Source organism: Lotus japonicus, chromosome 6, assembly GCF_012489685.1.
Source record: "Lotus japonicus ecotype B-129 chromosome 6, LjGifu_v1.2".
Classification (NCBI taxonomy): Eukaryota; Viridiplantae; Streptophyta; class Magnoliopsida; order Fabales; family Fabaceae; genus Lotus; species Lotus japonicus.
The window spans coordinates 66,850,715-66,867,115 of record NC_080046.1 but is presented as its reverse complement, the minus strand read 5'-3'; the positions used below and the strand labels follow the sequence as shown (position 1 = coordinate 66,867,115).

The 16,401-nt window shown below is 33.8% G+C and overlaps 1 protein-coding gene across 1 annotated transcript; it reads right to left on the bottom strand.

Annotated features, from left to right (window-relative positions):
* Positions 1 to 11,667: 11,667 nt before the first annotated feature.
* Positions 11,668 to 13,923, bottom strand: LOC130723780 (WAT1-related protein At1g68170-like). The gene is made up of 6 exons (XM_057574907.1): positions 13,608 to 13,923; positions 13,189 to 13,305; positions 12,761 to 13,022; positions 12,376 to 12,534; positions 12,131 to 12,282; positions 11,668 to 12,024 (listed from the first exon to the last, which is right to left on the bottom strand). The coding sequence occupies exons 1-6, from the start codon at positions 13,862 to 13,864 to the stop codon at positions 11,769 to 11,771; spliced, it is 1,203 nt and encodes a 400-aa protein (XP_057430890.1). The 5' UTR covers positions 13,865 to 13,923; the 3' UTR covers positions 11,668 to 11,768.
* Positions 13,924 to 16,401: the final 2,478 nt, after the last annotated feature.

Below are 16,401 nucleotides of genomic sequence, written 5' to 3'. Positions count from 1 at the left end.
GTTTTGGTGCTGATTGTTGAGCTTTTTGGAGCTGGCTTTTTAAAGTTGTTATCGATGCTACTGAGCTTTGTAGTGTTGTCACTTGGTTGTGTTTTTGGGTTACATATAGCGGTTTTTTCCTTGTGTTTAATTGTTGGGATGAGCTTCTCAAATTCATCAAGGTTGGGCTTTTGTTTCGGATGATTGTGCTTTTTGAGTGATTGATATACTATGTCAAGGATGGTACTATGCTGACTAATTTTGCTGGATTCTCTTTTGCTGAAGTGTATGGTTTGTTGGTTTTGATACGAGTTTGGGGCGAGCTGTTTGCTTTACTTTGGGTAATTTCAGCTTTTAATTTCATAGGTGCACTAGAGTTTGTTGTACTCTTTCCTTCACTAGGGTTTTTCCATTGGATTTTTCCTAGTAAGGTTTTAATGATGCACAATCTCTAGTGTCGATTGTGGGGTTTTTGGCTTCGTAGGATTGCCCTGTTTTTAATTGAGATGTATTCATGTACTCTATTCATTCAATAATATATATTTTGTCTTTTAAAAAAAAAAGTAGTTAACACATTTTCTGAATATAACGGGTTTATCCTATTAGGAAAAAATGACTTTAATTTTTACAAAAACTTTTGAATAAATACACAATCTCTCCACTAGTCTTTATATAAACTTATATATAAAAATACAAAATCAAAAATGAAGAGAAAAAACAAAAAACAAAAAACAGAAAAGTAGCGTTTGTCAAAAGCGAGTGCTACACAACATTTGAGTAGCAACCTGTTAATGGTGTGGACAGTACATTGGCTGCGCACAAAGTCCATCCTGCTCCTCTTTTATGTATTCTTTCACTGAGGGAAAGTCCATCGTGCTTCTCTTTCCACCAGCACTAGTTGAAGAAGCCTCTGATCTCTCATGCTCAATGTAGAAACGTGATCGATACGCAACCAAGTGAGCATAATGGGCGGGAAAAACTGTATACAAAGCAAATTAATTATGTCAAATTATAGTTATTGTACCAAAGCAAAAACAATAAAAGTGAAGAATCAAACCAATTGGCAATGGACGAAAACCCCTTGCATGACCAGAAAATAACAGATTATATAACGGTGACTGAAAAAAATTAAATGAAGTAAAAAAAAAATGTGAATTACATGCAACAGAGGTGTCAACTTCTGTAGGTCATTGAAGTTATTCCCATCACACAACACATGATAATGTGTCAGTTTGCTAGTTCTATGCAAAATGTTAATAGTACTGTTAATATATGATGTTAGCAGAAGTTGTATTTTTTTAGCAAAAGTCTATTTTCCATATATTATCTTTGATTGAGTACAATTTTATACATAGGAGTAAGATTAGTAGGAGAAGTCAGTTAGTGAGTATTTGAGTGTGTGTTATACCTTGTTAAGAAGGTTTTCTTCATGGTCAGCTAGTTTAATAATATCAGTTTTATATTAAGTAAAATTACAACCCTAGTCTTAATAGAGTAATAAGTCAGAACACACTCTCTGTTTATAGTTTCTAGAACTTACTAATTGTAACCAACAATAAATAACAAACTCAAGCATGGAGATGATGGATATGGCAAACCGTACTTTCGATGTAAAATTGCTCTTCAGATAGAAGTCAAACTGCTCGGGGAGGCATGTGACTCTGTCAACAACAGTACCTTCGCAAAAGAGTAAAGTTCACTAAATTGGTTAAATTACGAAGAGAAATAATGAATGCATGCTGAATTTTAAAATAAAAAAAGGATTTAACTATGGGAAAATGTTTGTAAAACTTGATGATAGCCGCTCTCTGTCTCTCATGCGGAAAAGGCCTAGTGTAGTGCTTTTTCTGGAAAACCACAAAGGTAATAGAAGATATGTAGTCTTTGCGTATAAACATACAAGCCTTAAACAATCAGTATTAAGGTTAGTAGGAGAAGTCAGTTAGTGAGTATTTGAGTGTAAGTGTTATACCTTGTTAAGAAGGTTTCCTTCATGGTCAGCTAGTTTAATAATATCAGTTTTATATTAAGTAATAGAGTAATAAGTCAGAACACACTCTCTCTGTCTATAGTTTCTAGAACTTACTAATTGTAACCAACAATAAATAGCAAACTCAAGCATGGAGATGGTGGATATGACAAACCGTACTTTCGATGTAAAATTGTTCTTCAGATAGAAGTCAAACTGCTCGGGGTGGTAGGTGACTCTGTCAACAACAATACCTTTGCAAAAGAGTAAAGTTCACTAAATTGGTTAAATTATGAAGACAAATAATGTATGCAAGCTGAATTTTAAAATAAAAAAAGTATTTAATTATGAGAAAATGTTTGTAAAACCTTGCTGTATATTTTTATTATTGATGATACCCGCTCTCTGCCTCTCATGCGGAAAAGCCTAGTGTGGTGTTTTTTCTGGAAGACCACAAAGGTAATAGAAGGTCTGTAGTTTTTGCGTATAAACATACAGGCCTCTAGGTTTATCCTATTAGGAAAAAATGACTTTAATTTTTACGAAAACTTTCGAACAAATACACAATCTCTCCACTAGTATTTATATAAACTTATATATAAAAATACAAAATCAAAGATGAAGAGAAAAAACAAAAAAAAAACAGAAAAGTAGCGTTTGTCAAAAGCGAGTGCCACACAACATTTGAGTAGCAACCTGTTAATGGTGTGGACAATGGCAGTACATTGGCCGCGCACAAAGTCCATCCTGCTCCTCTTTTATGTATTCTTTCACTGAGGGAAAGTCCATCATGCTTCTCCTTCCACCAGCACTAGTTGAAGAAGCATCTGATCTCTCATGCTCAATGTAGAAACGTGATCGATACGCAGCCAAGTGAGCATAATGGGCGGCAAAAACGGTATACAAAGCAAATTAATTATGTCAAATTATAATTATTGTACCAAAGCAAAAACAATAAAAGTGAAGAATCAAACCAATTGGCAATGGACGAAAACCCCTTGCATGACCGGAAAATAACAAATTTTATAACGGTGACTGAAAAAAATTAAATGAAGTAAAAAAAAATGTGAATTACATGCAGCAGAGGTATCAACTTCTGTGGGTCATTGAAGTTATTCCCATCACACAACACATGATAATGTGTCAGTTTGCTAGTTCCATGCAAAATGTTAATAGTACTGTTAATATATGATGTTAGCAGAAGTTGTATCTTTTTAGCAGAAGTCTATTTTCCATATATTATCTTTGATTGAGTACAAAGTTTCCTTCATGGTCAGCTAGTTTAATAATATCAGTTTTATATTAAGTAAAATTACAACCCTAGTCTTAATAGAGTAATAAGTCAGAACACACTCTCTCTGTCTATAGTTTCAAGAACTTACTAATTGTAACCAACAATAAATAGCAAACTCAAGCATGGAGATAATGGATATGGTAAACCGTACTTTCGATGTAAAATTGCTCTTCAGATAGAAGTCAAACTGCTCGGGGAGGCATGTGACTCTGTCAACAACAATACCTTTGCAAAAGAGTAAAGTTCACTAAATTGGTTAAATTATGAAGACAAATAATGTATGCAAGCTGAATTTTAAAATAAAAAAAGTATTTAATTATGAGAAAATGTTTGTAAAACCTTGCTGTATATTTTTATTATTGATGATACCCGCTCTCTGCCTCTCATGCGGAAAAGCCTAGTGTGGTGTTTTTTCTGGAAGACCAGAAAGGTAATAGAAGGTCTGTAGTTTTTGCGTATAAACATACAGGCCTCTAGGTTTATCCTATTAGGAAAAAATGACTTTAATTTTTACGAAAACTTTCGAACAAATACACAATCTCTCCACTAGTATTTATATAAACTTATATATAAAAATACAAAATCAAAGATGAAGAGAAAAAACAAAAAAAAAAACAGAAAAGTAGCGTTTGTCAAAAGCGAGTGCCACACAACATTTGAGTAGCAACCTGTTAATGGTGTGGACAATGGCAGTACATTGGCCGCGCACAAAGTCCATCCTGCTCCTCTTTTATGTATTCTTTCACTGAGGGAAAGTCCATCATGCTTCTCCTTCCACCAGCACTAGTTGAAGAAGCATCTGATCTCTCATGCTCAATGTAGAAACGTGATCGATACGCAGCCAAGTGAGCATAATGGGCGGCAAAAACGGTATACAAAGCAAATTAATTATGTCAAATTATAATTATTGTACCAAAGCAAAAACAATAAAAGTGAAGAATCAAACCAATTGGCAATGGACGAAAACCCCTTGCATGACCGGAAAATAACAAATTTTATAACGGTGACTGAAAAAAATTAAATGAAGTAAAAAAAAATGTGAATTACATGCAGCAGAGGTATCAACTTCTGTGGGTCATTGAAGTTATTCCCATCACACAACACATGATAATGTGTCAGTTTGCTAGTTCCATGCAAAATGTTAATAGTACTGTTAATATATGATGTTAGCAGAAGTTGTATCTTTTTAGCAGAAGTCTATTTTCCATATATTATCTTTGATTGAGTACAAAGTTTCCTTCATGGTCAGCTAGTTTAATAATATCAGTTTTATATTAAGTAAAATTACAACCCTAGTCTTAATAGAGTAATAAGTCAGAACACACTCTCTCTGTCTATAGTTTCAAGAACTTACTAATTGTAACCAACAATAAATAGCAAACTCAAGCATGGAGATAATGGATATGGTAAACCGTACTTTCGATGTAAAATTGCTCTTCAGATAGAAGTCAAACTGCTCGGGGAGGCGGTGACTCTGTCAACAACAGTACCTTCGCAAAAGAGTAAAGTTCACTAAATTGGTTAAATTATGAAGAGAAATAATGAATGCAAGCTGAATTTTAAAATAAAAAAGGATTTAATTATGGTAAAATGTTTGTAAAACTTGATGATACCCGCTCTCTGTCTCTCATGAGGAAAAGCCTAGTGTGGTGCTTTTTCTGGAAAACCACAAAGGTAATAGAAGGTATCTAGTCTTTGCGTATAAACATACATGGCTTAAACAATCAGTATTAAGGTTAGTAGGAGAAGTCAGTTAGTGAGTATTTGAGTGTAAGTGTTATACCTTGTTAAGAAGGTTTCCTTCATGGTCAGCTAGTTTAATAATATCAGTTTTATATTAAGTAAAATTACAACCCTAGTCTTAATAGAGTAATAAGTCAGAACACACACTCTCTGTCTATAGTTTCTAGAACTTACTAATTGTAACCAACAATAAATACCAAACTCAAGCATGGAGATGATGGATATGGCAAACCGTACTTTCGATGTAAAATTGCTCTTCAGATAGAAGTCAAACTGCTCGGGGTGGCAGGTGACTCTGTCAACAACAATATCTTTGCAAAAGAGTAAAGTTCACTAAATTGGTTAAATTATGAAGAGAAATAATGAATGCAAGCTGAATTTTAAAATCAAAAAAATATTTAATTATGAGAAAATGTTTGTAAAACCTTGCTGTATATTTTTATTATTGATGATACCCGCTCTCTGCCTCTCATGCGGAAAAGCCTAGTGTGGTGCTTTTTCTGGAAGACCACAAAGGTAATAGAAGGTCTGTAGTTTTTGCGTATAAACATACAGGCCTGATAATGAATATATAAACGTGCAATAGTGTAGATGAAACATAATTGAGCACTAATTTATTAAGGCATACATCTCTTATCTTATTGATCTCCTTCTCTATAACTTCATTGAACTGAGACTCCCCGACACCATCCATGTTGAGAACAATTGATTTTTTGAAAAATAAAGCAGATGCAAAATACACACATAACACTCTTAACGCACTAAAGATATCATTAATATAAAAGAAACCGAACCTGTAAAATATAATCATCTCAAGCATCGATTCATTATTTGCTTCAATCCACAAGTCGAGTAGTTCCCTGAAGTAAAATTGATAAATAAATAATTTTCGCGAAATACAAATTAACACCAAGTCACCAACCTTACCTTATGATTCCACAATGTTTGTCGGATGAATTCTTGTTAGAATCTTCAGAAAATTCATACAAATAAACACCAAGTCATCAACTCTCTAGCTTCCACACCTTTTTTGTTGGATTGATCCATCGACTTATATCCAGCATACAATGAAATTCATAAATTTTAAAATGGCGACATGTACGTTTCATGTTTTGCAAATTAATAAAAAATATCTTTTATTTAGTGTACATTGTGTTTATGAAGTTTTTTTATTATTCGGATTGGCAAAAATTAAGTTTAAAAGTGATTTAACTTTTTTATTGAATAAAAGTTATTTATTATATATCTAAAGAGAATGATATATTTTATCAAGAAGAATTTAGTCTTTTTCGAATTAAAAAACAAAACACAAGATGAATTTAATATGTCTGCGTATTACATTATAAAACTAATTGTTTGAGTGGTCGATTTGATTGTGCATGTTCTAGTAGTGATTTGACCGGATTCGTCTAATCAATAAACACTGTATGTGGAAATAGCAGAGCTACTCCCTCACTAGTTATGGTCAAAACTCGTCGCTCTCCTCATAAGATGACCACTTCTTACGAAAGCGTCGAAGAAAAGCAACCTCCAACTCCTCAACACCAATATGAAGAACCTTCATAAATTTCAATCCGCTTGACAAAGTGAAGCCCTCAATCGACTCGAACAAATGGTGCATCAACAACATGATAAGTTGTAACAAAAAACAAAATTAACTTAAATCACACTATTAGTAGTTCAATTTTGGGATTCTTTGGTTAATTTTTAAAAGTAAGTTAAAAGTAGTTAATACATTTTCTCAATATAACAAGTTTATCCCATTAGGAAAAAATGACTTTCACTTTTAGGAAAACTTCCAAACAAATACACAATCTCGCCACTAATCTTTTAAACTTATCTAGAAAATACAAATAAAATACGAAGAGGAAAAACAAAAAAGAAGAAGCAGAAAAGTAGCATTTGTCAGAAGCAAGTGAAGTGCAACATTATAGTAGCAACCCGTAAACGGTGTGGACAAAGTCATCACATTGACAATGCACAAAGCTTCGTGAACAAACATTTTTCATGTGTTAGAAAATATGAAGCGAGTAGCTACAAAGTGAAACTACTCATCGCGCGCACATGCACAACCAATTTTCCATGTCTTTCGGGTTGAATATGAATTGCTTGATGCTTTATCAACTATTACCACGATTCCACCTCAGTTATTGTATGAAAAGTTCGATTGAAGTGCAGCAGTTCTAGATTTAAATGCAAGGAAATATATCAGTTATTGTATGAAGAGTTCGATTAAAGTGCAGTACAAGTTCTAGATTTTAATGCAAGGAAATATATAAGTACGACTTGCACTTCAAAAATCACATATACGACAAGAAAACAAATTCACTATTGAATTAAATAAAATTAACAATAAAGTCTAATGATAAAAATAATCCGAAGCAGAAAATACTTTAAGAAAATAATTAATAGTAAATCAGAGTGTATGTGTATATATATAACTTCAACAAGGTGAAGTTAAGCTTTGAGAGTAAATGATGGCTTCGCAAGAACATATGTCGTTAGGAATTTTAAGAAGATCAAATATATTATTTTTCCAGCTGAAGAGGAGCTCTTCTTGAAGCATTATGACATCACCATTGTCAAACATGTACTTTGGAAACCAAAAGGGAAAAGGCAAGCCACAAGGCCTAAGATCTTTACTATAACTAACAAAAGGGAAAAGGGCAAGCCATAAGCCACCATTGTTGAGTAATTTAACCCAACACTCATTAACTCCAAATTTCTTCATCTACTAAATCAAAAATGGTCTCTACTGTCAATGTGAGAAGAAGAGACACTCGCCCAAAACCCCAACTTCTGGATCACGGAACTCGTCATGAGGTATATCAACGGGTACCAACAACTACACATACTTCTCCTTATTCAAATCAAAGGAAGGAATCATGTATTCTTTGCCCCACAATCCCACATCATATCGATTTTGCGAAAGGCTACCTGGTTAAGAGTCCCCTTCAAGTGAACTCCAATTCTTTCGTTCCCGTATATAATAGTAAGTTGTGATAAAGAATAAGATTAAACATTGTCACCCATACTAAAATTACAAATTTGGTTTGTTTGTAGGACTAACAGTATTGTCTTATAAGTGTCACTCACATGATCTTAGCCAAATCCATAATAAGTTGAGCCAATTCATGTTTAGGTGTTCTTGAGTCACTCTTTTGATGTTGACTTGATGACGGAATTACAAAAACTAACACCGTTGTATTCGTCATAAGAGAGAGGATTAAGAGTTCTATTTCCAAACAAGCATATTAACCCATTACAGGATCCTTTTACCATGTGGTTGTCTTCCAACTTGCAGCGGAAGAACTATAATTTGTTCATGATGGTTGAAGGAGGGTTTCAAGCAAGGATTTGACAAGGAAAAGATGCGAAGTCGTTACTTGAACAACTCATTATATGGTTTGATATGAAGAGCACGTGCAAGTTGTCATTTGGAGTAGAGCATTGATAAAGGTGCCGCTTCACAAAGTGGGTGTCAGAAATGAGAGAGTTCAATGATTTGCACACTATTTTGAATCGCATCAAGAACTTCCCTGAGAGATATAAGAGGATATCCATGATGAGTTCGTCAAGAATCGATGGTAACTCAACATCAAGTTGATTGTGATCGGGTTGCATTTTGCGGCTAGCAAGAACTAGCAAGGGTGGATTTGTGAGTTAATGGCAATAATGGTGGAATCACATCCTATATATAATCCAATCACACACACACACTTACTTTCCACTCATGGTCTTCAAGGGGGAACTGTGCTTTCTCTCGCGCCACCCCTGCCCTTGGATCTTCCTTCATCAAGGGTCCAAGGCACACAACACACGGATCTTCCTTCATCAAGGGTCCAAGGCACACAACACACAGATTGTGTGTTTCCTCCCATTCCATCACAACCCTCCGTTGACACGACATCAACAATCAAGATCCCTCTACGTCCGGATCGCCAAGCTGGACCGATTCGATTGAACTAAACTGAATTGGTTGATATTGTCTAAGAATTGAATTGAACCAGTTTTTTCATTAAAATGAACCAGTTTTTTCAGTTAATGATCGGCGAACCGTTTTATGAACCACTTTGGGATATACATAAAGAACCACTTTGGAGAACATTCACGAGATAGAAGTTTTGGCAAATGTACTCTGATCGATGGAGAAAGCTAACTGACTTAGGTACCGGGTATATAAAATTTTATTTCAATCTTGGCTATATCACCTAGCGTTCATTAACATTGATCAGAAACTAATTAAACATCATCTGCACACTGTGTCCCATGTTTATTAATTAGAGGCAGTACTAGCTATTACAATAACAACGAACAAACTTGAAAAATATCATGAGATGATCAAGATACAATAACAAAGAGCTAGCTAGCAGGTACGTCCATCAATTCCTATTTCTTACTCCACCCAAGTCCTCCTCCACTGCGGAATCTGTCATCAGCAATACAAGAAATAAAGCAATTTTTTTTATTTCCATTTTTCAACAAATTAAATACAATTTTGAAGAATAGTATTAGGTAGGTAGTTATATACCTGGACCGCATCTAATGGAGCATTTGCGGTCACACCGTTGCATAAGCCTCGCTGCACCACACATTTAAAATTCATCTCAATCATATACATATATACAATCATAAACTGAAAATTGTGAATTTCATTTCTTTGATTAATTAATTAATTCCATAATTTGATTCAATATTCTAATGAACTGAATTGTGAGATTAATTTGAGAGATATATCATATATGTGATGATGATGAACTTACTGTCACTTTGAACGCAGCCAGTGGAGCAAGCATCGTAGCAATCGAAAGCATCAGGCTCAACGCTCTGAAATTGTGAGGAAATCAGAAACAAAAGAATCACCGCAGCCACCATCTTCTTCATCTTCTTAACAAACACCTTCACCTTCTCTAGCTAACTTTCCTTTTTCAGATTTTTTTTTTTTTTGATAATCTCTAGCTAACTTTCCTTTTTCAGATTTATATGGATATCATATCATATATATATATAAATGAGGATATCTCACTATATATATATATATATATATATATATATATATATATATTTTTTTTTTTTTGCCTCTCCTTTTATCTTATTAATGACATTGGGTATCCAAGGAAACTACCGAAATGCCATCCTAATCTAATCCCTCGATCTCTTGTCCTCTCTGCACCGATTAGAATGATGAAACATGCATGCATCCACCTGCCATTGACTAAATGGTCTCCAGCCACTAAAATTGACCAGCTAAAGGCCATTTCCTTTCTTCTGCTGCTTCTGGGCCTAATTAATTATGTTGTTCAAGGTCGACAACTACAAGTTATTTTATATAATCCCTAGTTTTTCTAATATGCTAACTGCATCTATAATTCTATGTGCTCCTTCGATTCAAGTGAAATAAATATTAGTTTAAGATTAAATTAAAGGAAAAATCATACATCAAATTTCTTATCAAGTTCTTCATTCAAACAAAAACAATGATAAATAAATTTTATATTTAAAATAAATGAAATTTCTTAAGAGAACATGATCTTTAGAAAAGTACCCCTAAATAGTTTTTTTTGTTATGTAAGTACCCATAACCATAGACTCATAGATATGATTTTCTTTTGCTATGCCTACAGACAACCCTATAAATAATTTATAAATTTAATAAACAATGAAAAATACATGTTCTATAGTTGTAGTCAGCCGTCACCGTTACACAGTGAAAACATGGGACAATACAGTACTGCACATATGTATACCTCTTAAATATTGAATTGATTTTTTCACATCATGCTGTTAATTTATTCATTTCAAAATGCAAATCATTGGTCCAAATGAAAATAAAAATCCATTCCAAAAGGCAAAGGGCTAAAAGCCCAAACGTAGAGAACAACCTATAGAAAAGCGCCTCTAAAAAATATCTATAGAAAAGCAAAGGGCCATGTAGCATCTTGAAGGACATGTTTCTTTCGTTAATTAACAAAAAACAAGGACAGATTTTTGGGCTGATTCATGAAGGCCTATTGCTGAAAAAAAAATGGCCTTTTGAAAATTGAAATTTTGTGGTTTAACCTTTATAATTGGTTTTTGACCAAAAAAAAAAACCTTTATAATTGGTTGACAAAATAAAATCCTTTATATATACTTAATATTATTTGTAGAATATGTAGGGTTTTTTCAAGTAAAAACGAAGAAGAGATGCAAGAAAAATTGCTAAAGGCATAGTTTTTTTTTTTATGCTTAATAACAAACAAAGCAAAAGAATCAGCTAACAATAAAGGTTCCAAGTTAGGAGGGGTCATGAACGGGGAGAAAATCTAAGTCCTGCATTGCTCCCATATTTGCTGAAAAATCAGCACAAGAATTAACCTCTCGTAATGTATGCACAATGGTTTTGAATTTTGATAACAAGAGTGTCAGTGAAGAGAATTTATTAGGATTTCTTTATTTGTTTATGTTTTGTTATTTTATTGAGTTGTGATTTTGGGATCAAACATTCCATATGTATTATAGTATTTTATTTTGAGCACTAGTGTGTTACTCTTTTGTACGGTTAATATGAGGCTTGTCGTCTATCTATTTGATGGATGTACCATTTAGCTGCATCGTTAACTTTAATCTAATTATCAATGAAAAAGTGACTTTTGTATTTTAATCACCAAAAAAGCTTATTTAAAAAAAAAACCAAAAAAGCTGTATTAATTTATGATACAATTGAAGTTTGAAGACATTATAGTCCCCTGACAAGCGGTGTAAAAGAATTCTAAAAAAAACCGAAAAATTACAAATATATAATTAGTTTCCCCATTTTTTGGACAAATCCTCATGATCTTGTACTTCATTTCTGGTGGTGGTAGTAGTAGTTGTTTGGCTGTGATTGTTTTGGTCACATTTATAATTATCTGCTGGTGTAGAACTCACAACAACTTCTATAGCTTCAGCTTCTTGGGTGATTTCTGATGGCACCAACATAGCTATCTTTTTCATCTCTTTACTCTTACCCCACAAAACCATGTACAAGCCACACACAATTAACACTGCTCCAAGCAAACTACACAAAAACAATCCAAATCAAGAAAGGCCAAAATGAAACAAAAACGGTATACATATATCATTATTATTATGAGAGTTAAGATAATTTAGTATAGGAAAAATACCTTCCTAAATATAATTTCTCATCCAACATCAAAGAAGCGGTAACCGCCACAATCACTAGCATTAGAGGGTTGAAAACAGACGCAAATAGAGGTCCCCTCATCTGTATGCACCACGCAGTGATAATAACTACTACTCCAGAGGCCACAATTCCCTGCAGTAAAATAAAACCACATGAAAAATTTGTACAATTTAATGAAGTTACAAATTAAGACCATGGTGATAATTAAGAGTATATATATTATACCGAGTAAGCCACAGCTAGTAGCCTGATATTCCAACCCAACTTCCATTGACTCCAATCCCTTTCAACACAGAGTCCAAAAACAGTGGCTTGTATTGCTCCCATTGTAGACATCAAAGCTGTGCTTGAGTAATGAGTTGGGTATTCTTTGCTCATCTTGGCCTGTGCCAGCCACAAGACACAAAAAAAAGTCAATGTTTGAAAATCTTTCTGCAATTAGGGTTTTAAAATAATTATTTTTGGAAAAAAACTTGTGTGAGTAGCTTCTAAATACTAGAATTAACTCTTAGGAAAAATAAGGTAATGCCTATGCTGATAGTGTGATATGCTATTCAGAGAAAGCTAAATTAAAGGAAAGAGTTAGTGGTGAGAAATTAAATAAGCTAACCTGAATGATGAACCACATAGCAAAAGAGAAGCAACTTGCAATGGCACATAGAACACCAAGCAAGTTAATACCAGAGTCATCAGAATGTGACGCTACGTGGCCATTTTGGTGCTGATGTGGATCCAATAGGTTGATGTGGAAGGGCCAGATATGAATCTCTTTCCCTTTGATAAAGGTCAACACCATAGCCCCACCAATTCCAATTAGAGTTCCTAACACCTTAGCTTTTCCTGATGCAGCCCTCAAATTTAACCTTTCCAAACTGTAGAAAAGTTCAAAGTTTAATTAAATTAAACAAAGCGTAGTAAACTTAATTATGACAGCTAGCCAATTAAATTTCTACGAATTCATGTTGCTTAATATTTCATCAATTACATGGCTAATTAGTAAGATTTTATATACAAAGCATAGGTGATTAATGTAATTACCCGAAGGAGATGGCCATGACAAACGTGATGGCTGGAACAAGATTGTAGATTGCGGAGGCAAACGTTGCTGATATTAAAGCCAAGGCCTCATAGAAAAGGTTTTGAAATAAACTTCCCCTGTAAGTAAAATTAACCATATCAGTATTTAGTAATTAACAAATTAGTAAGGCCTCATATGAGACTAATCTTCTTGAGACTCAGAAATCACATTAACTGGGCATGCCTTTTCCAACAAATCTTTTCCCACACACACGAATCAGAAATCAGACACTCGACTAAATGGTTAAGAAACACCATTATTTAACAAATGTGTGATTGTGCTGAGACTTGTACTTATTATATGAACTATTTACTATTGAAAAGAGAACGTATGTACATGTTCAGTTGAAAGTAAAGGGTGAAGAATTTACACAACATACCCAAACAAGCCGCAAAAGAATGACATGAAAAGCACCCTCCAAGTGAGCTTTGGTCTCTTGTTCCTTTCAGTAATGAGAGCAAGAGGGATAGTGAAAGCCGATCCAAAAGCGAGGCGGTAGGCAGTGGCAACTCTAACGGTCATGCCGTCGTTGAAGGCGAGCTTGTAGAGCACATTGACAGCAGAATAGGCTATTTGCACCACCACCATCAGCATCACTGGTTTCAACCCATGCAGCACATTGCATATGCCCTTCATCTTCGTATTTTATTGCTTCCTCTGCTAGCCCAAATTAATGGATTTGGAGAAAACAGAGAGAAGAGAGAGCATTATAGAAGTAATGTGCAGGAGAGGGGTATTTATACTTGTTTGGGGATTGATGGAAGATTCAGATTCCAAATTAGACTGATTTTTAATCCAAAAAGTGTAGTTACTTAGACTCACATTATTAGTGATATTTTAGTAATGTTGTTTTTTTATTGAGATCAATGAAAATAGTGAACTTTTTATACTACCAGCAAAGTGTAGGGGCAGTAGTAAATAAGTTAGACTTCACTAAGTATGAGTACACAAATTTAAATTTCGAGAAAAATATTTATTGGAAGAGACATATAACTATTTCTAGAACAAGCGGCAACATCGGAAAAAAAAACTTAGACTAACACGTGCAAATAAGTGAGGTCAATCAGGACGTCTTGCCAATTAGATATTAAGCTTTTAGGTTTGCTTTGCTTTGATGTTGCTTTATGCAGACAGGCATTGGACAATCAAAGACGAGTTGGCAAATTAGACCTGTGCTGTGCCTTTAGCAAGATTACTTGAGCAGATTCAATTCATTATTAGCTAGAAATCAAACAGCAAACAAAGTGAGTCTACCCCACTCCTCACAACCAGTGACAGGATCAGCCAAAATTGGCTAGGGGAGGGAAAGTTTGACACATTAGGAAGGCGAATATTGTTGTCATATGAAACATGACCAAGTTTTACACCGGAAGGAATGAAAAATGTTGAAGAGTTTGGATTCATACTCTTAATAGTTCAAAGCGAAGATTTTCCTGAGTTTTATTCATTTTGCGGCCCAATAACAAATACTGCAATGCAAATCACGGTCGGATCAAGGGTAAAGTCACCCAAGCAACCGCTTTAGACCTCTAAAAAAATTTCTTTTTTACCAAGTAAAAAAGACCCCAATTTTTTTTTATTAAGCCAAAACATCCCCAAAAAACCAAGCTTAAGACAAAAAAAAACCTTACTTTAAAGTTTGCTTAGGTCTCATTTAGTGTTGGGCCGACCCTGATGCAAATAGTTTCTAAATTTAATTAATTATTAATTACTTAAAGAAGCATTGCTACTCTGTCAGTGCTAGACTTTGACAAACTCTACAACTTAAGCCAATCACTAATTTTGATATCAGTCACGATATTTAGATTCAATGGTTTTGATATATCAACAACATACGTGTTTGGCGATCGTTGAAACTGCTGTTAAATGTGAAAGGATTTAGTGAGGGTTTTAAAACTCTAGCAAAATAAATGTGTAGCTTTCCGGTGGTTATAGTAGCAGTGCGAAGCCGCCATAAAATGTTTTTTTTTTAATTTTATAGATTCTGACAATTTTTAAACCGTCACAATCTGCATATATCAATCGGTCGTCGACATTATATTGAGTTTCAAAAATCTTTGATAAAAAAAGTGAAATGTTACATTGAAATTAATAACACTTTGACAGATTCATCGTCTAATGACTATAACCATTAATCCATTATTTGATAAGCATCTTAAAATAAAATATAACATCAGGATGGGATGTGAGTGAAATAAGAAGAAAAAAAATTAAATGCATAGATAAGAAAATGCACAGAGCCAATTTCAAGATGTGTGCATGAATAACACAACCCCTTAGTCATCACTATATATATGTCATCCAAATACCCGAGTTGATCAAAACCAACGACCAGAAGTCCTTACTTTATTAGGTTTTTTTATATTATCTTCAATTCATTAGTTAGGGAAGACGAATGAACCCAAATTAATGTTTGGGCTAAGGTTATGAGTTGTGACGCTAGGATCATCATGGTCGTGACTTAAATTTTTATTATAAAACTAAGTAACTAATAATCTTGTATTGAAGTTGTTATTCAAGGCAAGTTAATTATTACTCCAACATTAAAAAATAATGCATTTCAAAAAAATCATTAAAAAATAATGCTTATAGCACTTTTAGCCTTGATATTAATTATTATGGAAGTATCAATTAAAAAATAGCAAGTCCCATAATGCTTATAGCACTTTTAGCTGCAAATGAGTTCACACGAATCAGAACACCCTTTGCTAAAGGGATTTAATTTATGCATGTTGTGTGAATGAGTTCAACTTTATTTGGCAATTAAGAAATTGACTTTGATTAATAAAGTAGAACTTTTCATTATACAATCCACACAAACAGATAACAAAAACTTGATCATACACTCATGTATTAGTATGTGTTTGGATTTCAGTTTGCAAAACAGAGTTTAAGTGAATGTGGGTTTGCGAAACGGAGTTTAGTTGAAAGTGAGTTTGTTGTAATGTGATTAATGTTTGGATATTTTTTTTGAAAAGTAAGTTTGACAATGAATATTGTTTGGATAATATTACTTAAAAGTACTTTTGGATGTGTATAATTATTAACTTCAGGCATGAGTAGCACCCCAACCAACTTTCAATCAACAGAGAAGTTATAAATTCCCTCCTTCCATCTAACGTACGTTTAGAGCCCAAACTCAATTGAGTCAACTAGAAAAAAAAATAGCCAAA